We start from the raw sequence: 26,482 nt of genomic DNA on the forward strand, positions 1-26,482 counted from the left end.
CTCCCTGTACAATCTCTTAGCACTGCTTATAGCACTCCGGAGCGCGTACCTGGACTTCTTGTATTCCTCCAGATCCCCTGAGATGTAGGCAACGGTCCTTGCTTTGAGTTTAGCATATTGAAGGCACATGTGATTTGAACCCGGTTAAGTGGAAGGCCGTATGAATGGGTGGTTTAAATTTCTACTTCGTTACTTCCCACCACTGCTATCAGATTATGTTAGACGTGTCTGAAGACATTGCAGACATGTCTTAATACAAGAACATAGTCGCATGTGAGCCTCAGTGTACACAGGTGTGGATTTCCTATTTCCAAATGCTCCATAAAAAATAATTGAAGTCTTGAATAAACTCACAGTTAATGCAGGCTTACAGTTTGTGGTCGGTCAGCAGACGGGCGGGTCAAACTGAAAGTCCTAAAGTCCTGAAGAGAAGAAGTGAATTGAAGAGCACAGGGGGAGGCCGGGAGACAAGTGAGCACAGCTGAGACACATGAAAAATGGTTGTCATCAAAGAAAAGTAAAAAAGCAGTTCCTCAAACTCCCCACACATACTTCCTTTAAACTCTTGAACTCTTTCTGTGTAAGAAATTGGCTTGGTCTGGAAATATATTTTGTTAGAATAAACATAATTATTTTTTTTGAGAAAAATTACAGGATCCTAGAAAGTCTAAAATTCCTCCGATGGGGAAACTGAGGAGCACAATGAGTTTAATTACTTTGTTTTACGAGTGAAATAAAATCAACTACAAGACAAAATGTTTACACACAGAACAGCCATTTAATCATTTCATCATGTACAAAGCTTGAGCCTCATTTTCCGGCTTCACATATAAACAAATCATACACTGGGAGAGACATTGAGGGAGGGCTCTGCGATTAGGAATTTTTATTTGTAATCAGTGTTCAAAATCTGTAGAATCTTCAGAGTTACTCTTGTGTCTATCAGAGCTGCCACAACACAGGTGATTGAACGGATTCGTCTTGTTACGGTTACACGTGCACCCCCCGGCAAAAGTCTCTAGACGTTGTCGTCGGCGTCGGCTCGGCCACACAGGCAGAAGCAGACCATAACGCAGCAGCCGCACACCAGGACCGCGCCGAAGAGGATGTAGAACAGAGTCGTGATCCAGAAGGCGAACAGGTAGAGCGTCTTGTCGCAGTAAACGTCCACGTTCGTTGAGTTCTTTGTGTATTCGGGCTGGTAAATAGAGTAGATCCACACATTGCCTGAAAGACAAAAACAAAACAAATAAGAGATCTACACTTTGGATTGTTTCATGATGCCTCCATCAACCAGCGCAGTTCCACTCTTCGTTTGCTTGTTTTCAGACTCATGTAAAATGTCTGTATCATTTCTGAGTTACATTGTTTTTGCTGCATTCAAGTCATGTCTGTGATAAGAAAATAAAATAAGGAGAAGCCTGTGTCAGATCCAGCCTCATAAGCTGTGAAGGAAACTTGTACTTGTACTTTTTTGGGGTTGAACTCACTTTACCCAGGTCACATTTGACAGAGGTGATATTATGTACACAATATAATGTGTAAGTAACAACACGGGCTGTGGAGGTTCTATACACTACATTACTATTATAGAGGGTATGTTCTTTTTCAGAGCTCTATGTGTTGAGGGTTGAATCCAATCAATTATTCAAATAAAGGAGTGTGTCTGTGTGTGTGCAGCTTTGTAACTGTACAAAGGTGTGGGGTGCTAGTTTAAACTCAAGGTGGACATCTAGTGGCTCATTTGTGTTACTGCAGTGGGTAGTTTCTCCAACTAGTGCTCCTTTATTGAAGGCACATGTGATTTGAACCCGGATAAGTGGAAGGACGTATGGATGGATGGTTTAAATTTCTGGCGTAAATTTCAGAATGACAATTTAAACCATCCAGCCAGAAAGTAAGTATTACACCAACCACTGCACCTCTCCTGTTGCGTTTCCCTGTGTGTCGGCTCGTTCACCTGCCCACCGCTTTTTTAAACTCACCGGCGATGAACCAGCAGAAGAGGAAGCAGGACGACAACGAGTTCCACGTGACGCAGACTCGATTGATCGGGCTGGCAGGGCCGTCTTCGGGCTGCTGGGAGAAGGGCATGCAGGTGAGCAGCGCCAGCATCAGGCCGAAAACCCCCGACACGATCAAGTAGATGGGGATGTAGTGCTGCACCGGACAGTCATCCAGATACACGGACCCTGGTGGATACAGAGACAAGAGACTGGTCAGTCCATGTTCTCACCGGGTTAAAACCTCGAACAAATCTCCAACTCACCTATTGCGATCTGAGCAACAGGAATGGCGCAAGCAAACAACTTTGAAAATCCTGAAAAGAAGAAAGTAAATTGAAATAATTGTCAGTTTTTAGCTTCTCTTCCCCGAGCCTTATGTCAGCGTGATGAAACTGATCTCACCTAGAGCTGCTCCCTTTGGTTGAGGAGGGCGGGGGATGCGTTCCACAAACCCGGACATCGTGTCAGTGGCGAGGGCTCTGACCTGCAGAGGAAGACCAACAACTGAGAAGAATTAAAAAACTTGAACTCTGGGGCACAGGTATCTTCACAAGCCCAAAGACAAGAAGAAAACAAAGTGCAATCTAAGGTTTTAAAGGAGATATATGTTTGTTTTCCCTGCTGCTTAACGTGGCTCGTTGGCGGGAGCATGTGTTGCTGATGATGGAGCCGGGGCTAGCGTGTTAGCATGCTAACCTTAGTAAATACACCCGTGCTCCACCAATAAAGAGTTGGACATCAGTATAATATGAACTCCCTTCAATGAGAGAAGCCATCTTTAATTTAATTTAAAATATACCCCTTTGTTTGTCTGTTTGTTCTTTTGGTTTTGTTTTGTTTTCTTCTTTAACTATTTCATTTATTTTCTTAATTTTTTTTTTTTTTATTGATTGTATGTATCTATTTATTTATTCATTTATTTATTTTTAGTATTACTATTATATTATTATTATTATTATTATTATTATTATTATTATGATTTATGTCATCTATTCTTTTATTAATGTATTTACTTGCTTATTTATTTATCCTTTCTCTCTCTTCCTCTATCAACCCATCTTTTTTTGTTTATCTTTTGTTTGTTTTTCTTTATTTTTCAACTATATGTGCTCATCTGTTGGGGCTAGGTGCCGGAGGGAGGGGGGTGGGGGGTTGGTATCTGTTCTGTGGTATGTTGAAATTACATCTGTAATTTTTACCGTATGGGACGCTATTGTTTGTTTGTTAATTATGTAAAATTTAATAAACAGATTTTTAAAAAAAAATATATATATACCCTATCAACTAACTTGGAGGGAGTGAAAGAAATGCAAGAAAAAACAGTGGTAACAGTGGTCTTGTTTTCCGTTGTGCATAGACAAGAAAAAAAATCTAATTCCTAAAACTCAAGGATTCATATTTTCTACAGGAAAGTACGATTCAGATTTGAGCACCACCTATTTATCAGTTGGCTGATAAAAATTGGTGAAAATTTGTCTATTTCCCATGATGCAATAGGATTGTTTGTTTTTTTACTATACATTGGTCTTCAGATTGTAATGCAGGCTGTCCATTAGGCCGGTATCATTTTGTCAAACGTTCACATGACATGTTATCAACTGCTATTGGGTAATTAGGTCATTTACTTTTGCTACGGATCTTCTTGGCATAAATTACTTTAGTTCCTATTAATAAACTGCCAGGAGGTATCATCAGGCCGAGGGGATTTCTAACCCACACAGAGCAGGGCGGGCGACACAGCTGACACACACTATAGTTACTAAACCACTGAATGACAAGAGGTTTGACTGCATTCCTCCAGGGAGCCTGTCCGACCAACAATACAGGAAGAGCAGCGACAAGAGGCGACCTGTGCAGAACATTTCCCAACACAAACCCAGGGAATAAGAGAAAGTGTGGGAAAGAAAAACTGAATCTGTTTATACACACGTCCACAACTCAGATAACACAAGTTAGGACAATTGAAGACAGAATTAAAGAAAGCGTGAAGCTAAAACACAGTTATATAGACATACAGACAGACAGATAGATAGACAGATAGATAGACAGACAGATAGATATATGGATGGATAGATAGATAGATAGATAGATAGATAGATAGATAGATAGATAGATAGATAGATAGATAGATAGATAGATAGATAGATAGATAGATAGATAGATAGATAGATAGATAGATAGATAGATAGATAGATAGATAGATAGATAGACTGACACTTAAGAGAATTGAAAAAGTTTTTGTGGCTGGTCTAAAACACAGATTACAAAATTAAGAATACTTAAGAAGACAGCTAAAGAAAGTGTGAAGCTAAAACACAGATATATAGATAGATATATAGATAGATAGATAGATAGATAGATAGATAGATAGATAGATAGATAGATAGATAGATAGATAGATAGATAGATAGATAGATAGATAGATAGATAGATAGATAGATAGATAGATAGATAGATAGATAGAACACTGACTGACACTTTAGAGAATTGTAGAAAGTGTTTGAGGCTAAAACACACACAACTTCTCTACAACTTAGTAAGTTTCCCTGATGCGAACTGTGCGAAGTTAACTTTATATTAATGTATCTGGGCGACACATAGTTTTAGTTTCGTTGTGTAGTTTATAAACAACAACAAGTAGTAAATCCCACAGAAACGAGTGCAGGCTGTTTCAATCCAAACTGAAGCTGTCAAACCGTCTCACTACTTGTGTTATTTCCTGGAAACACAACGGACACACAAAGTCAACTTCTACTGTCCGATAATGGGTTTCCCTCCACACCCGTCCACTTTGCATATAACTAAGTATCTGATGCATTCAAACGAGTCGAACTCTCCCAACACTCACCTCCTGTCACCAGCTGCTGAAGTGACGGGACCGCGCCCAGCACTCCGGGCATACACTCCACCTGACGGGAGCGCGCACAGGGAGGCGGAGGAGGAGGCGCGCTCACGAGGTCAGCTGATAATAAGGGTGTGTTAGATTATGAGGAAATCTTGTGATATTCCAAAATGTCTTAAATGTGCAATGAACACTAAGAACATAGACACAGAACATAAACATTAAGATCAATAAGGTAGAAGAAAAATCAAAGATATAGGTAAGATTGCTTTTTTTTATTTCATTTATTTCAGTGGTGGGTTTTGTCTTTATAAATTTATCCTCATAAATAAATAAATGATTTGGCTAAAATGAGCAGAACCATTGAATCGATCACATAGTCTCTTCTCTAATAGAAAATCCCAAAATTGTACTCTTATTATCTAAAACAGCAATTGTTTTCCGTGAGCCATTATGTTAATTGTGATACTACTGCACATTTTATTTCCTCTTAAATTATGACACTGTGATGCAGCCACAAATGAGGATTACACAAATAACCACAATGTAAAATGAACACTATATTACGACATAAGAGATGTTTAACAGCAGCACTAGGACCTCGATCTATCAGGAGGTTTCACATTCGTGCTTGTTCAGATGTTTATTAACAGTGTTTGAACAACGTGGGTTGAAACACATGAAAGTAAAGATAAGTGAAATGAAGTCACGCAGTTTGAATCATGCTCTAGCCCGGCCCTGACTTTTTAGAGGTGATTGACAAGGTAACGTAGACAAAATAAAAGAAAGAAAGTGGTGAGTAAAACCTCGACTTGCAGCAACATGTGTCAATATTCTATCTCAGGTGATGAATGTTGGTTTAAGATACTTCACTTTGTAAAGCAGCACTCAGTAACAGCCTCGAGCCTCCTGATAAACAAATTCTGCCAAATGATTAAACGATCCCTGAGTCACAATGAGTCGTGGCCGTTTATCTTGAGTTTGCATAGTTTGTATAGAAACGGGTTTGGACTTTCATCAGAGCTTCCGGCCAAAATGTAGTTTGAAGGCAAATTTTCTATTGTCAGTGCATCATTAAAAAAAAACAATAAAGAATATATAAAAATGCAAAATATCACATCATAGAGGATATTATCAGGAATACAATTTTGTTTGGCCTCCTATACCAGTCTCCTACTAATATAAAAAACATCAGAAGGAAACCAGTTGTGAAATATAAACTTATATATTCTTATCTTCCCTCACAGAATCGAGGTCTATTATAGGTTTGACCGGGTCTCTTCTAATCACTCACAGAGACAAAGCTGTTGGACATCAGCAGTAGTGAGTTATTAGCAAACAAGCAGGAATGCAAACCCGTCTCATTGCAACACACCTCTCTGGGCTAAAGGCCGAAGTGAACACATTCCCTAAAATGTCTGTAAATGTGTTTAATTCGGTTTAAAATACCGAAATACACAAATTGACATTGCTAAATGGAGTTATTTAGACACATTGATATGAAAAAGACACATTTCTTATCATTTAATCATCATGCAAACATGATTTCAAATATAAACAAGAAAAAATACATATGACAGCAACAAGAAAAAAACAACGATGACGATAACAGTAAGATTAATCAATATTATACACAATCACACTTATTTTGGCGGCAGGGAAGACGATGGTTGCCGTGGCTTGTCATGTGGTTACCAGGGCAACCAGGCGCTTCTGTCACAAGTCTGTGAGGCAGAGGCTGGAGGACGTCTCCACGTGGACACAACCTCGGCATCCCGAGCCGGACTGTCCACCACGCACGTCGATCACATGACTCCGAGTCCTCTCACACTCGGCCGTCTGGAGGCGAGCGACGCCGAGCAGCGAGTCCCACAGCAGACCTCGGCCCCACAGCTGCACCAAACAGATGAGGATCGTTACTGTGGGTTTTTATTATAAGTGTGTGTGTGTGTGAGAAATGTGAATACCTCAATAGAGATGTGTGTGTCGGGGTGTCTCCTGTAGAAGAGGGATCGCAGGTTGAACTCGGGGTTTCCCTCCGCCTTGAACACCCGCGTCCTGATGACGTCGTTCTCACACCTCACCACGGCATAAACATTTGGAGCTGTTGGCGTAGACAATATACAAAGCTGTAAGGCCACTGTGACCTTGACCTTTGACCTTTAAGTGAGTGACTCTAAGGGAACATTCGTGTGAAATCTGAAAGGATTGTCTCGAGGGCGTTCTTGAGATGAACTGTTTCCAGGAGATGTGCTGAGTCACCTGTCTCTTTCGGAGGACTGAGTCCGGACGCCCTGCGGAGATGGACGCTTGTCACCACTGTGGGTTGAGGAAGGAAACACTGGAGCAGAGAGGGAGGCGGCAAATCCTCCTTCAATTCCCTGCATGAAGAAAACGGGTTGAAGAGGAACATCTGGCCGCAAGTAGAAGAAACGATCGACAATGTGTTCATTCGATGTTTTGGGCGGTAATGGTTGCCACCCGCCATTAAACCGAACAATGAAGAAGAAGGAGAATGTGTTGATATAAATATAAACTGATTACATTTGTTTTTGGACTCTTCCTTATGTTTCCCTTTTTATTTTTCGCATTTGTATTATGTAAGTATTTTTCCCCTTTTTTCTACATGTAAACATTTTTAGTGGTACACAAGGATTATAAGAATGTTACAGATCAAATCTACATAAGCACTATTGCAATAAACTATATAATTTAACTCCATAAGAGTTCATGGTCCTGTATCTATGAAAATTAATATAACGTCCCAGTGAAGTAATTTTATGGCATTTTACATTTTGTTAATTCAGAGATGTCGTATAAAATCCTCTAAACCACAGGAAGTCATTTGCATTTTTCATAGTAGCGACGTTGGTGTGCGTAGATCTTACAGATTAACCCGTACCCTCACTACACATATATCCATGTTTATGCTATTAATGCTATATTGATTTTTTTAGCTGTTGATATACATTTTCCGTGCTTTTATTTTTAAAGCTGCTCCTTAGTTTTTCATGTGTTGTGTGAATTGCATTGTGGGAGATCAATGCAAATCAACAGCAGTCTAAAATAATCTGCCACAATTTTGCCTTGTGGACTTTTGAGGCAGGGTGTATACCGCAGCCTGGCCACTAGGGGGTGATCAAGATGTTTTGGCTTCACTTTTCATCTGCAGTCCATTGGGAAAACAAACACACACACACACCTGAGACTGACGTGGGAATGGGAGAAGAGTCGTAGCAGGAAGCGCCCGGTTGCGCCCGGCAGGAATGTGGTGGGCAGCACCACATAGCGGCCTGCAGCCAGCGTCGCCCTCAGGGTCACGCTGCGGGAGTCCATGTAGACGGAGCTGCCCGCTTGCTCCACCACACACTGCACCCGGCTGCACCGGTTCACCTCCACCTGTGTACAACACGTTTAGCAGACTTTGAGAAAAGCGTGAACATGTCGATATTTTGGGTCCACGAACCATCGCTCACCTTCAACACCTCGAAGCCGATCGGCAGGTTGTCTCCTCCTCCGTCTTTCCTGCGGACCCTCCTGTCCTCCTGCTGCAGACAGATCAGCACCTCCTCCTCTTTGGCTCCGACCTCAAACATAAACTGTCGAGGAAGAAAATGTCACGTTCATCTCTCAGGTTTTCTGCTCTGATTCAAACACTTCCGCTTTTACCTGTGGATTGTGCAGGAACGTCTGTCTGTGGTTGATGCACCCTCCACACCGACTCCTTTTGTCCACTTGTGCCATCCATCCTCCATCCCCTTCTCCATCATCCTCGTCCTCCATCACTTTTTTCACAGCTCTATCCTGCTTTCCCCCTCTTCGTCCCCCCTGCTGACTCTCCCCAAGCCGGGCCTCCTTCCGGTTCCCACGCTGCTCGGGCCCTCCGGGTTTCATGTTGTTCTTCCCTGGGGTCAACTCGTAGTTTCTCTGGGAGACGGTGGACGGAGGTGACCCGGGGGTGTCGGGAGCCGGGGTCCACTCCCCAAAGCAGTGGACCTCTCTCCAATGAGAGCTCGGCCACAGCAGAGATCTCTCCACCAGCCGGCACACGACCACGTCTGTGAAGTAGTGACAGAAATCCTGGAAATCCATCCTGAGCGAGAGGAAAGTTGAATCAAGAACATATATACGGTAAACGCAAATAAATTAGAAGAAATAGTAAAAACAAAAGTACCAGAACTCCCCAACGTCTCGGACTACGAGACCAATCTTCTCCCTCTCTACGCGACTCATCTGCTGCCACTCCGGTGACCTGCAGGGGGCGTGTGACACCAGTAAAGTCAAAGGCAGCTGGACATACACAATGGAAATGACATATGAAAAATACAAGCTGAGTTCCAACTTCTGAAAAGCTTTATGGCTCCGTTTTTGGCCATTTCAAGAGTTTCTCAGAGCCTCATAATGAAAACGGCAGATGTCCCCTTGTAAAACATTTCCATAGCTATTGTAAAATGTCACAAATTGTCCAAAGAAGTTTCAGTGGCGTTGTAAAACGTTATTAAAAATGTCTGACACCGTTAAATGCCGGGGGGGAGATTTAATTCCCAGAGCTCCTGCAAAACGTGTAATGTACCCAGCAGCCTAACATGTGGGAGATGAGGTGCCTGCAGGGTTCACTGTGCCCTCACCTCTGACTCCAGGCACCCGTCCAGTCTGTGGTCCCCCACGGGTTCCTCATGCGCACCATGAAGAGTCTGGAGGTCCCGCCCGTCTTCAGCTGCCTCTCCCCCAGCCTCACCTTCTTCACCGCTGTGATCCCGTAAGCGTGTCCTCGCACCAGGCCGCAGTCCAACACCGACTCCACCGTCTCCCCCTCTGCTGGCTGAGACATGTGACACGTTTCAGCCCATCATCCACTTTCTATACAGTCGTCTCAGGACAGAAGGCCCTACCCGTATGGAGCAGGTGATGAGGGATTTGCGTTCGTGGGCCTTGGCTAACGTCTGGAAGAACGTCCTCCTGTGGTCACTGCCTGGGCCGAGGGTTGAGCGATCCAGACCGAGGGGCTCCGAAACCCCCCCGGTGAAGTCGATCAGGGCCTCGGCAGTGTTTCCTCCCTCCAGCGCCTCATAGCAGCCGTTGAGCCTACGAAGGCACAGAGACCCATTAAGTCTTGGCCTCTTCCCTCCAAAGGGGTTGGACTTCAATACCAAGAAGTAGACTAGCAAAATCATGTTGGCACTTGTTTTGACAGTTATTTGAGGTTTTGCTTCGCAGTTTCTCAGATGTTAAACGACAGTGTCAATGTTTCCGGTGGTGAGAATGGAAATATCATCATGAATTAGCATTTTTCACTGCCACTCACTTGGCGTAGGCCTTCTCCAACAGGGCGCTCCAAAACTCTCGTGGTGTAGCCGAGCGGCAGAAGAGCAGCACCCCGTCCCCGCTGACCGGCAGGCGGTCGTCCACGACGACGTCCATCCAGCGGCCGAGGCGCCAGAACCGGAAATGGAAGATTCCAGCGTACAAGTCCTGACGTTTGGGGTTCCACTCCTGTTCCATGTGGTCAGGGATGACCTGGGAGATGAGGGAAGGAAGAGGAGAAGGAACAAAGGAAGACGTGAAGGTTTAAAACAGAGGACAACAAGTGACAATGGAGGAAAAGAGGAAAGGAAGACTAAAACTCAACCTTTTTCCACAGAGAGGGCTCAGACGCCAGGCAGGAAATGGCAGCCACCATCCAGCAGTTACCCAGACTGCCTTGGTGCAGGTCCCGAGTGCTGATGCCATCGACAAACAGACGAGGGTCCTTACATATTTCCTGGGTTGGGATGAAAAGAAAGCAAGAAACATCAATATGTGGTTATTTAGCTTCTAAATATGACAATATGCTAAACGCAAACCTTTCAATTTGGTGCTAACTTTTACTATAACTGGTCAAATATAACTTAAGAGCAAATTATACAATTTCAAGTCTTACTGAGTGGTTCCAGGTTAATTTGATCATCCGTCAATATGAATAAATTGATCAGGTAGCAGCTCTAGATGCGTTAGCAGTGGAATGAGCCGTGTGATTAATGAGTGCAGCAGTTAGCAGCGTCTCAGTGTTTTATGGGCCTGGGAACTGATTCAGTGTCAGAGCTCTGCTGAGGAGACAGATCCTGTCAGTGGGGACCTGTTGATCTCAGTTTGGACAGAGTCAGGTAACCGCAGAACTGCTGCCGCACACACAGACACACACACACACACACACAAGATATACTCCTGGTGGTCATAACCTCTTTCACTGTAACTCTAATCCAGCTCTTAGACGATATTAAGTTCATGTTAAGTGGAGATGAGCAGATGGGGCCACCTAGATTGTGAACAGGACGGAGTTTGGCGTGAGATGTGTGTGTGTGTGTGTGTGTGTGTGTGTGTGTGTGTGTGTGTGTGTGTGTGTGTGTGTGTGTGTGTGTGTGTGTGTGTGTGTGTGTGTGTGTGTGTGTGTGTGTGTGTGTGTGTGTGTGTTTGCTGTGATGGAGGCAATAGACGTCACACTATCATCCAACCCCCTCTGATAAACGTTGGTAAATACCTGAGTGGAGAATTAAGAACACTAATCTATTAACCCTTGCTCTTTTAATGATCCAATTAATCATCACAGACCTTTAAGAATTTGTCACAAATTACCTAATCATCATTAACTAAATTAACTAACTTTTTTCAGTTAATCCATTCATCAGTGTTTCTGCCTCATGTGTGTTTTACGACTTCACATGAATTGATTTATTTACCAGGAGCTATTGTTTCATACACAGCTATAAACAAAGTTTGGAACGATAAAACAGAAATGAAACTCCAAACCAGTGACAAAACAAAGAGTCTCAAGTCCATGTAGAGTCTGGTCACAGCTGAGGAGAACCAGAGGCTGTATTTAAAGATGGAGGACATGATAACCCCTATGGATAACCCCTGAAAAGTAAAGCCAATGCATACTGATAGCCCCCTGGTGGCTGGCTGCAGGGTAAATCCTGGATAGTGGGAGGAAGTGGAAACGTCGCTTTATTTGTAGAAGCACGGAAAAATTGGCTTTCCATTATTCATTAAAAACTATGACTAGAAAAAGGGAGTAAAATTACATTTTATTTAGTATAAAGAAGTCGTAAGAAATCTTGAATTTAGCTCAGTGAACACTGCAGAAACTCTGTTCAAACTTTTTTTAGATGTTTTCTGGCATTTAGTTTTGTTGCAGGTTCTGACGAAATGGTATTGAAATTTGTAAAATGTGTATCTCTATATCTCGCTGCCATAATAGAGGTTTATCTTTAGTCCTTTACTAATTTTTTTCTGCCTTTCCTCTAAAACTTCTAAACTGTTAATTTATGTACACAACATGTCGCCTGTTTATCTGCTCTGGACAATAAATAATTTGCCCTTGGGTTTTATCATCTCATTCCACTGTGTTTATTCCAGTACATGACACCACCATTAATGGCCACTCGGTTTAATGTAGCAACAATTAACACTTATACTTATACACAGCCATTCCCATCTCAACACTGTGCTAAAAACATCTGGGCCAAAATATCTGTTGCTGTTGCAAAAGTCAATTGTACACACACACACACACACACACAAACACACACAATATGGAGGTCTGTCAGCAGCCTGCTCCACTTGCTCCTGCGGTGCTAAGGTTTCACTCCCTGACTCCTGTCCTATAATAGAAGGTGCTTTAATTAAACTAATCTGATGGAAATGTAACATGCTGAGTAAGACACTGGATTTAGATGTTTAAAATAACTCTGTAGTAGAGGCCTGAACTGCTGCGACGCTGGAAAATGTGTTGTGGAATTTTTAATTTAATGCGTGTCCCCCATCCTTTATCCCCCATCCTCTCTTTTCTCCCTCCACCTCACACCGACTCACCCTCGGCCTCTTCCAGGTCAGACCCGGCGGGGGCTCCCGCTTGTAGAACAGGGACTGGGCAGTGGCGGGGAAGAGCGGGTCTTTAAAGAGCACCCCCCGACGCAGGCAGTCCCGCCTCAGCTTGTGAAAGCTCTGATCCTGGAAGTCACTCACTCGTTTGGGCATTCTCGTCGAGGCAGAGGAGACCTGAGGAAAGAAAGAAATGGAAATATGACAGGTTTATGGGGGGAAAAAAATGACAAATAACTGCAGGGGTCAAATGGGAGAGAGACAAGCTGCTAAACCTCCACTGGTAGAGTCATGTTACACCGACAGAACTTCTAAGAAGTCTATAAAAACACTGAGTATTTTGGTTGCTTATGATTTGTTTCTTTAAATTGTCCAGTTGCTGTATTTTTGTATAATGTGCAAAGATGCTGCAGCACAAAGTTTATCTTTATTGCTTAAACTCATTTAAAAAATAACAAAAAATAAATGCATTAAATTAAAATGAACAGGAACAGAGAAGCATTATACCTAATATTTTTATTTGTGAATACAAGTCACTCAGCTTTACCATTAATTTAATCTATTTTCTGCAATTTTAATATCATATATGTGCAATGTTGTCTCACTTTATGCATCACTGTATTTATTCTGTTTACATTGCCCTTTTTTAAATATTTGCCTGTGTTTATATTGTGTATTTACTCATTTATTACTTTTCCTGTGTATTTTTGCTTTTGTCTTTGCAGTTGGAACATTACCCACAAAGTGGGATTAATAAAGGATTATCTTATTCTGTTCAAACACTTCAGTGGAACATGACAGATTTTTCCTCCTACAGTCAACACAGTAATGTCAGAATTCAAAGCCACTTCTACACAACTCTATCCAAATCAAACAATGAAAATCTGCATTTACATACGTTATCTGGGTTGTGTGTTTCAGAGGAGGCAAGAGGTCCTACAGGAAGTGTTTGTGTAGGCGTGACTGTATGAGTGTTTGTGTGTTAAGGTTTAGTCATCAGTGAAGAGCGGAGAGGGTGAGGACAGCAGTAAGGTTTAGTCATCAGTGATATGAACTGTGTGTGTGTGTGTGTGTGTGTGTGTGTGTGTGTGTGTGTGTGTGTGTGTGTGTGTGTGTGTGTGTGTGTGTGTGTGTGTGTGTGTGTGTGTGTGTGACAGCGGGGTCAGCTCGGGGCCTCACACGTACAGATGAGACCCTGCAGGTGCTTGGGTTTGTCTTATATCACATTTATACATTATACGTGTGCTGGTAGAAGTCTTCACATCTCTTAATTTAATGAAAGTTGCATCATCACAATGCTGACCTACTGCAGCCTCTGTGCAGTTCCAATTTAACTGATTAATTGATGCATTGCCATGACAATAATGATGCAGCTGCTTTAAATGACTTCACATACAGCTGGGTAGTTGTGAATTGATTCCTGTGCATATGAACCAACCAAAAGTCCGATGTTATTCTGTATCAGTTTATGAATCAATATGTTCTGTATCATTATTCTCAATCTGCAAAGTATCTAGAGTCACTCAAGTTATCAAATAAATAAAGTGGAGTAAAAGTATAATGCTCAAGCATCTAAACCTTTTACTTAAGTAAATGTACCACATGTCATATTAAAGCAGAAATACAGTTGCACATACCCTGGACTGTGTCTTAATAGTAACATGAGATTAAAATACAACTCGCAGTTTAGTCAAACATCAATTATCAAGTAATTTAAAAGATCAGAATTTACAAAATTTTTGAAAACATCTTCTATTCATCCACAAGATATGCTTTTGAACAATTTAACACTTAAATTCAATACTTGGAGCAGCCAGATCTGATTAAAACAGACACAGTGAATGAAAGCCGGCTTCGCTGTTTGTGCAAGATGATAAGAAACGTTACCTTCTTTTTAAGTAGCTCATTAGATCCACTGATCTTAGATGCTTTGCAAATTATGTTTTTTCCATGTAACTACAAGTTAAATTGGATAGAAACTGAAACAAGTCAGACAGTTTTTTGTAAGTGGCTTTTTAACCTAATAAAGGTTTTACTGCATGGTTTGCAACGATTGCTTATCTGACGATTAGACACTAGACACTCGACACTTGATACAGAGGTGTGTGTGTGTGTGTGTGTGTGTGTGTGTGTGTGTGTGTGTGTGTGTGTGTGTGTGTGTGTGTGTGTGTGTGTGCGTGCGTGCGTGCGTGTGTGTGTGTTAAATGTGTTATCATCTGTTAAGCAGTAAAAGTAATCCAGTTCTCGGCTGGTGTCAAGATTAATCTTTTGTTTACATTAGTAATCATTATCATTCAATCTCTTCCAGCCCCAAGAGTAAATAAAAATATTAGTAAGAATCAGATCTTGATAGTTATACAGTTTTAAACCATTTCTCTAAGTGCAGGTCGAGTGTTTCACCTTTAAGTCAAATTATCCGCTTGCTCTTCCTGAGATGAGACTATTCCTTGATCCCCGGGTGAATAGATCCAGGTTCATGTCCCACGATTTGCTCTTCAGACACAACTGCACATGCTGTGTTTGTGAGAAGACGTCATCATGTGTCCACTCATGTCCTCCCTCTGTTCTCTGGCTCCGAGTCAGCTGTCAGGAACCGGCTGTCTGCGTCCACAGCAACGTCTCCTCCTCCCTCTTCTTCTTCTTCTTTCCTCTGAATCGGTCAGGAGCGGTCGATTCATTTCCACCAGGCACTCATTTAATCTCTGTGCTCAGGAACTGGATATTAAAAAATAAAGAAATCCATCGATGAAATGCAATTAAATAAAAAGTACATTCATAATAACGGCTCTGTGATGCTGCTGGAGAAAAGTGCAGCTTGATGAGAGCGGTGCTGCAAGTTCCCTGACCCCAGCTCTTATGACTCTGTGTGTGTGTGTGTGTGTGTATGTGTGTGTGTGTGTGTGTGTGTGTGTGTGTGTGTGTGTGTGTGTGTGTGTGTGTGTGTGTGTGTGTGTGTGTGTGTGTGTGTCTGTGCAGGACAGGGTGACACTGCCGCTGTGTAACTCTACCTCCCTCCACACAGACAATAGACAGACCCCATGTGACTCAACACTCATCCGAAGCCGTGGAAACCCTCCCAGCACTAAAACACAACACTTAGTGCACTTACTCTTCAGTTTCAGAGACACTGAATCCTCTGACACCTGCTTGGGTGCACAGCGCTCTGCTACTGGAGAACATCACCTAATGGGTTTTCCAGGAGTGTGTTGTTGCCCTCTTCTTCTCTGGTTTGTGGACGTGCACATTCTCCTCTCTGCCCGTGTTAACAGTGTTGGGAAGGATACTTTCAAAACGTATTCCGTTACAGAATACAGAATACATGCACAAAAATGTAATCTGTAACGTATTCCATTACATTAACTAATCTGAGTAACGTATTCTGAATACTTGGAATACTTCCGGTTTGTATTGCATTTTTTAAGTGTATGATTGCGGCGTTGTTATAGTCAGTGGAGCAGCAGCAGTTTAAACTCTCTCCACCGATGCTGCGGGCCCGCTGGATGTCCGGCTCCCATCCACTCCCACCTCTGTGCGGGTCTCACCGGAGGCTGAACCCCCCCTGCGCCAAGGCTGCCTCGCGCCGTGCAGCGATCGTTTCGGCGTCGGGTCTATTTGTTGCGCTTGACGCGAGCATATCGCTCCAGGAAACACACTGAAAAAGGATTTTAAACGATATTGATGACATATTTTATATGATATAAATGATAAAGCATGCATCCCATAGTTTGTATTCCCCTTCTGTTGTCCTGGAGTTTTAAATAAAGAGAGGGGGGGGGGGGGGGGGGGCGGAGAATACGTAATTTACCCTCGACACCCGACATTGAACGGAGCAAACAGCGGAGAAGCTCTTGAAGATGGATGACATTAAATTGGGACGCTGTTGCAGTTAATGTTGGAGCAACAAGTGACCATATGCTTTTATACTACTGGGTCAACGGGTGATATTATTTTAGCGTCGCTTCAGCGTCCGGTGTGAACCCTGCATGCCTCGCTGGTCTCCTGCAGAGCCATGACAGCGGAGCTCTGGGAGCGCAGGTCGGTCTTCTCTCACCAGGCGCTGGAAGGGCAGCTTGCGGATCAGCAGCTCCGTAGATTTCTGGTAGCGACGGAACTCTCTCAGAGCCAAGGTCCCGGGGCCTGTAACGGTCCCGAGCGGGTAGCGGTGAGGCTTCTTCACGCCGCCGGGGTCCGGGCGCTCTTACGGCAGCCCTGGTCTCCAGCTGCTTCCTGGGGGCTTTGCCTCCGGTGGATTTACGAGACAGTGATTAAACTCGTGAAACAGAGAAGTACCGTCATGTAATCCACTGATTTCAACAATGTAACTGTATTCTGAATACCATCTATTTAATTTGTAACTGTAACGGAATACAGTTACTCATAATTTGTATTCTAAATACGTAACGCCGTTACATGTATTCCGTTACTCCCCAACACTGCGTGTTAATATGGCCTCTGTGACTCTCCCTCCTCTCTCCTTGTTTCCTCCCTTATCTCTTCCCCTCTTCCCTCCTCTCTTCTCCTCTTTCCTCCTTTCTTCTCCCCCGCACACACACAGACTCCTGGTGTGTCTGTTGCCGTCGACTTTGTTGCCCCTGACACCCGAGAATCCAGGAGGCGAGCGACGTCTATTTTAGCCGCTTCGCTGCCAAAGATCAGGCTAATTATTCCCCATTCTGTGGGTTGCACGGTCATCCTGAAACAGCTGAACTAGAAAGTGTGTTTGTGTTGATAACATTACAATTGGTTCATTAATAAAAAGATGATCCACCTATATACAGTTTATATGACTCTGGTATTAACGATTTTATGTTATCATTTATGATTGCTGTTATTTTTTTATTGTAATTGATTATTATAAACTCTTGCTGCCCAACCTGAGTCTGTGCACGTTTAAACCTTCTCTTGTTTTATTGTACTTCTATATTTAATCCTTCTATAATAATATTTTAACCAATAAATTAGAGATTAAATGAGGGACTTTGTGTTTTTTTTACATTCACAGTCGCTGCATGCCTGTGCCCCTCATTCAGAGTGCTGTGTTTTAACCCCAAACTAACTTTAACCTTGATTTAGTCATACATAACCCTCACCTTAACCTCACCACAACTCACATCTGACCACTGACCTTAACCAGGACCTCAGAGATGAGGTTCTGCCTCAAAAAATACGCAGCAGAGAGAGCTCAATGCACTGTAAATAAAAAAACAACTTCATCAATTTGAAGACACATGCAAATACTGAAAACAACATTGGAAATGTGAGAATGTTTTCATGATAATCACAACATATGAACATATTAAAACCATTTGTTGGATCTGTTTTGTCGTAGTTAACACATTCATATAGATTATACGATATAAAAACAATCTACAGTACATACTAATAATAATCTTTAAACAAATATTTGACATGTATCTCAAAAACTATTCTTAACAATATTCCAGATAAATTCAAGTAGATTTAAGACTCGTAGAAACTAAAATCATTAAATTATGTGAGATATTTATTTACCTTTTGAGAGACTTCTGAGTTCGACTTTCCCTCGATCGACTTTTCTCTCCTTGGATCCGAACATCTGGCGTCGATCGCGCATGCGCAGTGAGGCATGTCGATGTGGCCGCTGCAGAGTTAAACTTTCCAGTTCACACGAAAGTTTCTGAACCAAACCGGCGACATGAAACTTTTTATTGTGACTTTACTTTGTGTCATCGGCCTCGTCACAGCGACTGAAGACGACAGGCTGCCGAACAAATGCGAAGGTAACGAGGAAGAGGAGGAGGAGGAGGAAGAAGCTAGCTAGCTGTGATGCTAACTGTTTACAGATGGAGGTGTCCTGCAATCTGCCTGTACGGTTCATAACAAGTTTTGTTGTTTTTGTGTTGTGTCAGTGTGTAAGTTCCTGACGGTGGAGCTGCAGGATGCTCTGCAGAAAACAGGCCGATCCAAGGAGGTGCTGGAGCTGGGAGACGTGCTGGACACTGGGAGGAGGAGGAGGAAGATCAAATACAACACGTCGTGAGTTTCAGGTTTTTCTTCCACTTCTTCTTTTAAATGCAAAATTCAATATGTTTTAACGTTACCTAAAATCTGTCCTCTTGTATTAATTGCATTCTAACATGATTTATATCATAAATATGTTTTCCTCTCTATTAATACTGCATGTAAAGCACTTTGAGCTGTATTTCTAGTATGAAAGGTGCTATACAAATACAGTTATTATTTTTTATAATTATGTTTATAGCTATTATTACAATGAGTTATTATTTATTTTATTGGGTTATTTGATCATTAATACTGTATCTCTATCATGAGAACAGCATCAGGGAGTGAAACCAGCCGGTGCTCCTCTACAGGGTTCGTACGGTCATGGAAAACCTGGAAAAGTCATGGAATTTTAAAATGTGTTTTTCCAGGCCTGGAAAAGTCATGGAAAAAAAGAATCTCCCAAAAGTTATGGAAATTTGTTATATTCATATTTTCATGTCGTTCATTAATTTACGCTGAGTTTTAAATAATTCATATGCTTTTAAAGAAATACTCCCAAAATATAAGCAGGCATACTTGGGTTTGTCTAATTTAAGGTATACTGTATGCCTTGGAATTCTCATTGTTAGTTTGAATACTACATTTTGTCACTTTTTTGCGTATACACCGAGATTTCACAAAATGTTCGGTCATGGAAATTTGGTTTAAAGTTATTGAAAAGTCATGGAAATCCATTGTCAAAACCGGTATGAACCCTGCCTCTAGATTGTGTGTTTGTGTGAGAGCGACGAACAACCCATTGAAATACATGTTTGGATTTCAGGGAGACTCGTCTGACTGAGGCCATCGACGACATATGCCAGCGCATCCTTCAGTACAGCGTTCACGCCGAGCGGCCCGGCAGCCTCCGCTACGCCAAGGTGAAGTTCCTCTGACTCTCTAAAGGTTCCCTTGGTAGAATGAAACCAAACGAGTCCACAGGAGAGAATGACGAGTTTGCTTTTGAATGATTCAATGTTTTAAATATCAATTTGTGTCTCAAACTGGCTGCAGGGTGCCAGTCAGACCATGACAACTCTGAAGAACCTGGTCCATAAAGGAGTGAAGGTGGAGCTGGGTCTGCCCTTCGAGCTGTGGGACGAGCCGTCGGTGGAGGTGTCGGACATGAAGAAACAGGTGGAGTTGTGTTTGTCCTGTTGTCAGGTGGACGGATGGGAAAGAGTAATATAGTGTATACTCATACCAGGGGAATGTGTGTGTTTGGGTGTCGTGCAGTGCGAGAAGATGCTGGAGCAGTTTGAGGATGTGGTGGAGGACTGGTACTTCCACCATCAGGACCAGAGACTGGAGAACTTCCTGTGTGAGACGCACGTCCTCGAGACATCAGAGCAAGGTGGGAGACACAGAGAGAGAGTGGGTCCAGCTTGTTGACTGTTTTGTGCTCACTTCAGCTTGGAAACTCGTAAGCTACAAGAACTTATGTTTTAAACTTTTAAGTAATTTCAAGTCTAAGGAATCAACCCGTCTCTGATTGGTCATTGGAAAGAAGAGGGAATTTGAAACAGGGGTCTGTCATGATAACGTTTATCAAAAAGATATTCTGCATGTTAACAATGGTTTATAGGAACCGTTTAGTTCCCTTGACCAAAAGTTTTGGGTACTTTTGAAGAAAGGAGACCTGTATTTGCTCAAACCTCCTCTTCCTCACAACATTTTTCTCTCTCTCTCTCCCTCTCTCAGAATGTCTAAGCGAGATGTGGAAAGGAGACGTCGGGAAAAAACAAGGGGCAGAGGAGGCGGAGAGCGACGGCGCCGAAGAGGAGGAGGAAGCGAATGACGGAAAGGAGGAGGAGGGAAAGACACACGAGGAGCTGTGAGGGAAACATTTTCGAAAAGGGCAAATGCAGAAGACAACACAAAACCTCAGCTTCGGAATCTGGCAGGAAATCAACGGACAGAAACTGAAATAATCTGGAGAGACGTGTTTCCAGCTTTTTAAACCTTTGAGTGAAAGATTTAAGATTTAATCTCAGCACCGTCTCTGTTGCCATATCATGTTCTCGTTGACATTGAGAGTTACGACAGTGTGAGATGATACTTTATACAATTAACACTAAAATCCTGTTATTTTTATATAACTGGCGCCTGCCTTTTTATAAACTGTTGCACCTTTTTAAAACACTCAAATATTTGGATGAAGGTTTGAAGCCCTGAGCCTGGAACATCTGTTACAACCGTCTCCTTGCAAACTTTATATGGTACATAGGAACTTTTTTTTAAAGATCTTTAAATTGCAATATGTACAGTTTTTCATGTGGAATAAAATGCTTTTTATATTAATGTCGCATGTGTAGCATCATTTGTTCATGTCCACACACAACAACGACAGGTTATTAGTTCAGATCATTTACACTTAGGGCAACTTTTGACCTTAAAATAGCAGCTTCCTAAGATCTTAGTTGCCTGATGCTGCCACCTAGTGGTCTGATGCTGTTTCTCATGAGCTTCTCAACGACCAAGGTGCCATTAAGGTGCAGTGTGAATAAAACAGGTGCATTTACACTGCAGCTCCAGATGTGTCGCTGATGATGTGTATTGGTATAAGAGCATGAAGAAAAAAAAAAATCATACAGTATCAAGTATGAACAAGTATATGTCAAATTTCTAAATCTTGGAAAAGTTTCTTTCTATACACTCAGGCATCATCATCATCATCAGACTGTGACCTAAGCTTTTCCCTCATATACCAGGTCGTGAGTCCTGTGTGTTTAATGTCTACAGCAGTTCCTTCAATTAATTTTCCAAACTAAAACTATTTCCTCTGATCACACATTGGTGGCGGCGTAATTCAATCCAGTTCCTGCGTCCTGTTATGCTTCCAAATTACTGATTAGGGCAGAAGTTGAATCTGATAAAAGTTGATTGTGCTCTTCACAGATGTTTTTACAGACTCCGAGCTGAGCGGCTCCTGCTCTGGTTTCCTGCTGCTCAAAGCTTTCCTCCTGCACCAGGTCCTCAGACACACTGTCAGCGCAGATCTGTTTCTATTACGACTTCTTACTTCATTCTCAGCCAAAATAATAATGTGATCTGCTCTGAGGGCCCAGTGAACGAGGCTTGCTCCTTCACGAGTGGGAGATTTCAACATTTGTCTCAAAGCTCCTGTTTTATTCCTCCCATCTCTGGACTCTTATGAAAATAACTGCACCGGTTAATCTTTAAATCAAATTTAATTTTATATACTTTGGTTCTTCTTTGAATAAAAGCTTTTACAAATGATTGACAGTGGCTCTTATTGACTATGACTTAACCTTTTTTTACTTGTATAGTTCTACTTCTATATTTCACATCTCTATTATTTGTTCACGTTCTATCATTTTATTATTATAGTTTCTGTCTTTAAAAGCAGAAGTGCTTTATAAATAAGGTTTATTTATGTGGGTGAATGGTGATGAGCGACAAAGCTAAATCCATCCACAAGAGGGCGCTGAGAAGCACAAGACAAAGATGATGTGTCTGCTGAATATAGTTTGAAACTTATTGGATCAAAACAATAACCTCATTTAACTTAGATTTGTCTCATCTCTTCTAAGTCTTTTCTTTAAATTGTTTTTATTATTGCAAAACTCTTATGAATGTTTGACATTTATTGTGTTTCATTTTTGTGTGTAATCTAATGTTGCTCCCTGTCTCAAATGTTAATATAAGTCATTAACAGAATCATGATAAAAAATTGAAAGCAAGATTCAAAAGGCAGCACTTTGAAATTTGATTTGAACAGACCCATAGTGAAGCAGGACCTGATGCAGAGAGGGAGATTTTTCCAAAGCTGGAAGAACTCCGCAGAGAAATCTCCGTCTCTTGTAGTTTTGGATTTGAAATGGGGACAGAGAGGAGATGCTGTGACCTGCTGGAAGAAATCAAAACCAGAAGATAAGTGATAGAACAAAGAGAAAGAACATTAAAGTCTTTAAGACAATGTAGAGTCAGGATGTGGCAGAAAATTAAGGTAGAGGTAAAGTAGAAGAGGATTTATAGCATCTGAATCCCACAGGAGAACACAGTGATAAATATCTGCAGGAAGAGTTTCTGTTCTTCTTCACTATCCTCAAACGTTAACCTGCTGTTTATCGACGAGTCTTTTTTCCTCCAGTACAACAGAACAACAGTCTGCTCTCCATCTCCATCCAGCACCTGTCAACAACCGTGCCAGACACAAATTGGGGGAACCGAGGAAAAACAAAAAACACTGCTTCCGTCGTCACGGAAACCAGGATCATTTTCCTGCTCTGCAATTTCTTTTTGCCTACCGAGTCCAAGAGCCAACGAGTTCGGTCACGATTGTTTGTTTTTCTTACTTTTCTTTCTTGTTGCGTTAAAACAATTCATCATAGTTACCATCAAGACTGAGCTTTGTGCGGAGGAAACAGATTTGCTATATGTGGATGTTTTTAATGGAAGCTGTGCAGAGGTGATGTTCCAGGTTGTAGTTGAAAGAGAAAACTTCTGGAAGGTTCAGGACGGATGGCTGTCCATCACTGGGAGAATTAATTCTGGGGAAGAATTCATTAATTTTGTGTCTTTTCTTAAAGGGATCAGGTAAAATATTGAATTATTGATGGTTGGGTCCAGAGCTACAACCAGTTATCTAAATTCAATAAAAGCAAACTTTCCATTTCTGATGCAAATGTCGAAATACATTGGTTTTGTAGAAGAACAAAAAAAGAAGCATAATCTTCTACACAGCAGTTATGAGCTTTACAGCTGTTTGCTCAACTATTCTTTGCATATGTGTACATTTGTTTATATTTGCTTTTCTATAGTGAGATAACATTGATACATTGAGAATAGTAGAATACCGAACATGGATCCCTGAGGTACACCCATGCTTTGCTCTTAATCTTTTCTGTGAAGAAGGAACGAAAATTACTCTTTGTAAGATAATAAATATTCTTCCAGATTCATGTTGTATTGTTTTTTTGTCGTATTATCTTGAGAATAAAATGCCATTAATCAGATTTTATCACTTTTGTGGACCTTTAAAAAAAAATCTCTCCTTCACAGAATGTATCCAATAAAAATGATTTACAAGCATTTTTCCAGAACAGCATGTTATCCCATTTAAGTTCAAAAAGATGCATAATGTGATTAACTCGTGTAAATGAGACATAAACATAGACTGTAAAAGTAAATATATGCAATTTTTTATTAATTGCATTCTCGTGCTCATATCTGATCATTAAACCAAAGTACTGTTCCATGTTGTAACAATTTTATGTTTAACTACAGCTAATCCATCAACCACACGCCCATGTATTGTGAAATATGTTCTTATTCTGCTATGGTGGCTTGATGTTGACTTTTATAATTACACCTCCGCCGGTATTTTGTTTAGTATGATTTGAGTCTCTCGGCACATTCTTCGCCGCAGGGTTCGAACGCTGGCAGCGCAGCACACCTGTCAGGGACCACCTGTAGAGTTTTATGATGCACTAAAACACTGATATCATCTGATTTCTGTTATCAATTAGCATTTGTGTTATTAAACTGGTTCCCTAAATGGCACCGGTGCACCTCCACCTCCACCCCGGCTCCTTCAAATCTCCTGTGTCTCCTGTTTTCATGCTGCCAAAGTGCAATATTGACACATAAACGTGCTGTTTCACCCCTCAATTTTCTTTATTGCACTTGTGCTGCGTCCAAGGATAGCATTTCGTAAGTGCACTGTAACTACTTGACACACATGCACACACACACACACACACACACACACACACACACAGCACACCTGGGGAAACATTCCTCGAGGGAAGTCATCAATCAGTTTTATGGCTTTCTCTGGGAAAGTTTCCTCCTCTCCAATCAAGCATCTTCTCTCCCTCCCTCCATCCTCCTCTTATATTTCCATCTGTATCAGTTTTGCCTCACATCTGAGAACGATCCACTGCGGCCAATTAACTTCTACCATTATTCCTATTCCACTGAGGGATAATTGGAGCAAACTGGAGGGTGAGTTCTCTGCCTGGACGATATGAGACGAGGCTACTGCAACCGGCTTCTCGCTGGATCCTCAATTTGGCTGCCAGTGGTAATAAAGCTGAGGTGGAGGAGCTGCACGGTGTAAAAACAATGCCCTAACAAGTCGTGAAATGTGGAATTGAGTTTTAAAATCCTAGTTGCCTTTTTTAAAAAGGGAAAAACTAAAAAAGTCCACTTGATTTAGTATTTTCTCCAGAGCCTGGAACCACAAATACAGTTAAATGATCTATTTTGAGATCAATTCTGACGCCCGGCTCATCATTAAGTGACTAATGTGCTGCCAGATCTTTTATTCAAGGTCCTGAAAACATATTTTTCTTATCATGAGCACTGGGATCATGCAAGGACACAATCCTTTCTGCTGTAGTGTGTGTGTGTGTGTGTGTGTGTGTGTGTGTGTGTGTGTGTGTGTGTGTGTGTGTGTGTGTGTGTGTGTGTGTGTGTGTGTGTGTGTGTCTTCTCACTGTTTTTTTTAAATTGCTCTGTTTGGAAAAGCATTCAGGATTATTTAAAAACTGCAGAAATGGTTTATGTCATTTTGAGAATTTCTGCCCCTAGGTAATGGGAAAACCACATCGGAATCTGGTTATTCAAGGCAGAGTATTTTTGCATATACACATTGCACATTTATATATTTGTATAAGCATTTCTGGAAAGAATCTTTTTGATTGTTGCTATATAGTCATTGGTAGGAGGGATAAATAAAAGCAAAATTACCATGTAAAGATGTTTAAAATTATATAAAACTGTAAAATGTACAAAAATCGTAATTTGAATAAGCTGACGGTGGTGGAGGATGCATTTTTATCATTTTACAACAAAAAAACTGCATTGCAATATAAAAATACAATATTATAAATAAAAAATATACTTAAATTAAACATTGAAGCAACATAATTTGTAGAATGTACTTGAAGTGTATGTTTAAACCTTGTAGGGATAAAGCTTCAAAGTGCTTTTTACAAGTGCACATGCAAAGAGTCAAAGTTTAGCTGTCAAACACTGTGAGAGTAATATTTTATGGATAGCACAAAATTAAAAGCACAAAATAAACCACAAAATAACCTGCACTCAAGGACAAATGTCTTAATTTTAACATGTCCTTCTCTATGAATTAGCACTTAAACATGATGAAACGTTTTCTTCTTTATTTATTGCGTAAAAATTATGTAAATTGGACATGTACAAGATGTCTAATTGGTTCAGTGAGAGATTTATATGAACAAATTACCTTATTGGACTTTGGGGAAATACATTTTGTGACATGATATTCTTTGGCAAGAATAACCGACCCATTTAATATTATTTATGTGATAAAAGATCGATCGTCATTATCAAAGAAAGCTGCTCTGGAAACATGTTGTACCTGAAATCAATAAAACCTCATGATCCACTTTAATGAAGTCCCTGGTTCTGCTGTGATGGATGTGGTCCGGTCGGTGCCATGTGAGGTGCGCCGTGCGTCAGACAGGATGTGGCTCCTCTCTCCCTCTTTCTCTCTCTCTCTCTCTCTCCCTCCCTCTCTCCTCAGTTCAGTTATAAGAAGAGACACCTCCTCCTCCCTGCTGATCCCGTTAATTTGCCTCCCTCCCTCACCACCTCCCCCGAGCAGCCGAGCCGGAGCTGGAGGTCCCGGACACTTGCTGCTGCGCCTCTGGCACCGAGCAGAGGACGTTGAGGAGCAGGAGGATCCGCGGGAGGCACATGGTGAGAACCGGTGATTTATTTATCTTATCCTCTCTCTCTCCTC

General features: G+C 41.6%; 3 protein-coding genes across 4 annotated transcripts; 1 reads left to right on the forward strand and 2 right to left on the reverse strand.

Moving 5' to 3' along the window:
* Positions 1 to 758: 758 nt before the first annotated feature.
* LOC132995971 (transmembrane protein 272-like) lies at positions 759 to 4,911 on the reverse strand. 2 transcript variants are annotated; one of them, XM_061066242.1, is made up of 5 exons: positions 4,855 to 4,911; positions 2,409 to 2,490; positions 2,270 to 2,320; positions 1,986 to 2,192; positions 759 to 1,227 (listed from the first exon to the last, which is right to left on the reverse strand). In XM_061066242.1, exons 2-5 carry the CDS (start codon positions 2,464 to 2,466, stop codon positions 1,019 to 1,021), a joined length of 525 nt encoding a protein of 174 aa, XP_060922225.1. In that variant the 5' UTR covers positions 2,467 to 2,490; positions 4,855 to 4,911; the 3' UTR covers positions 759 to 1,018. The 2 variants fall into 2 exon arrangements, with proteins under 2 accessions (XP_060922225.1, XP_060922224.1); XM_061066241.1 differs by having other exon boundaries at positions 2,409 to 2,510; positions 4,855 to 4,910.
* A 1,653-nt stretch (positions 4,912 to 6,564) lies between these two features.
* On the reverse strand, positions 6,565 to 12,864 carry LOC132996137 (calpain-5-like). The gene is made up of 12 exons (XM_061066462.1): positions 12,700 to 12,864; positions 10,478 to 10,609; positions 10,154 to 10,365; positions 9,741 to 9,933; positions 9,477 to 9,670; positions 9,023 to 9,100; positions 8,518 to 8,941; positions 8,325 to 8,447; positions 8,051 to 8,247; positions 7,111 to 7,229; positions 6,816 to 6,952; positions 6,565 to 6,741 (listed from the first exon to the last, which is right to left on the reverse strand). Exons 1-12 carry the CDS (start codon positions 12,862 to 12,864, stop codon positions 6,565 to 6,567), a joined length of 2,151 nt encoding a protein of 716 aa, XP_060922445.1.
* Positions 12,865 to 18,316: 5,452 nt separating this feature from the next.
* cnpy4 (canopy FGF signaling regulator 4) lies at positions 18,317 to 21,033 on the forward strand. Its single transcript, XM_061066236.1, has 6 exons — positions 18,317 to 18,467; positions 18,597 to 18,723; positions 19,517 to 19,613; positions 19,747 to 19,869; positions 19,969 to 20,086; positions 20,434 to 21,033. Exons 1-6 carry the CDS (start codon positions 18,383 to 18,385, stop codon positions 20,568 to 20,570), a joined length of 687 nt encoding a protein of 228 aa, XP_060922219.1. The 5' UTR covers positions 18,317 to 18,382; the 3' UTR covers positions 20,571 to 21,033.
* The last annotated feature ends 5,449 nt before the right edge of the window (positions 21,034 to 26,482 follow it).

The sequence above is a fragment of the Limanda limanda genome, chromosome 22, assembly GCF_963576545.1.
Source record: "Limanda limanda chromosome 22, fLimLim1.1, whole genome shotgun sequence".
NCBI classification, from domain to species: Eukaryota; Metazoa; Chordata; class Actinopteri; order Pleuronectiformes; family Pleuronectidae; genus Limanda; species Limanda limanda.

Coding starts and splice junctions, on each gene's coding strand:
- LOC132995971 (XM_061066241.1), bottom strand. CDS start 4,906: ATGCCCGGAGTGCTGGGCGCGGTCCCGTCACTTCAGCAGCTGGTGACA. Junction 2,511..4,854: donor TCAGCAGCTGGTGACAGGAG/GTGAGTGTTGGG, acceptor AATTCTTCTCAG/TTGTTGGTCTTCCTCTGCAG. Junction 2,321..2,408: donor ACCAAAGGGAGCAGCTCTAG/GTGAGATCAGTT, acceptor TCTTCTTTTCAG/GATTTTCAAAGTTGTTTGCT.
- LOC132996137 (XM_061066462.1), bottom strand. CDS start 12,864: ATGCCCAAACGAGTGAGTGACTTCCAGGATCAGAGCTTTCACAAGCTG. Junction 10,366..10,477: donor AGCCCTCTCTGTGGAAAAAG/GTTGAGTTTTAG, acceptor CTCATCTCCCAG/GTCATCCCTGACCACATGGA. Junction 9,671..9,740: donor TCATCACCTGCTCCATACGG/GTAGGGCCTTCT, acceptor CACATGTCTCAG/CCAGCAGAGGGGGAGACGGT.
- cnpy4 (XM_061066236.1), top strand. CDS start 18,383: ATGAAACTTTTTATTGTGACTTTACTTTGTGTCATCGGCCTCGTCACA. Junction 18,724..19,516: donor AAGATCAAATACAACACGTC/GTGAGTTTCAGG, acceptor TTTGGATTTCAG/GGAGACTCGTCTGACTGAGG. Junction 19,614..19,746: donor GCAGCCTCCGCTACGCCAAG/GTGAAGTTCCTC, acceptor AACTGGCTGCAG/GGTGCCAGTCAGACCATGAC.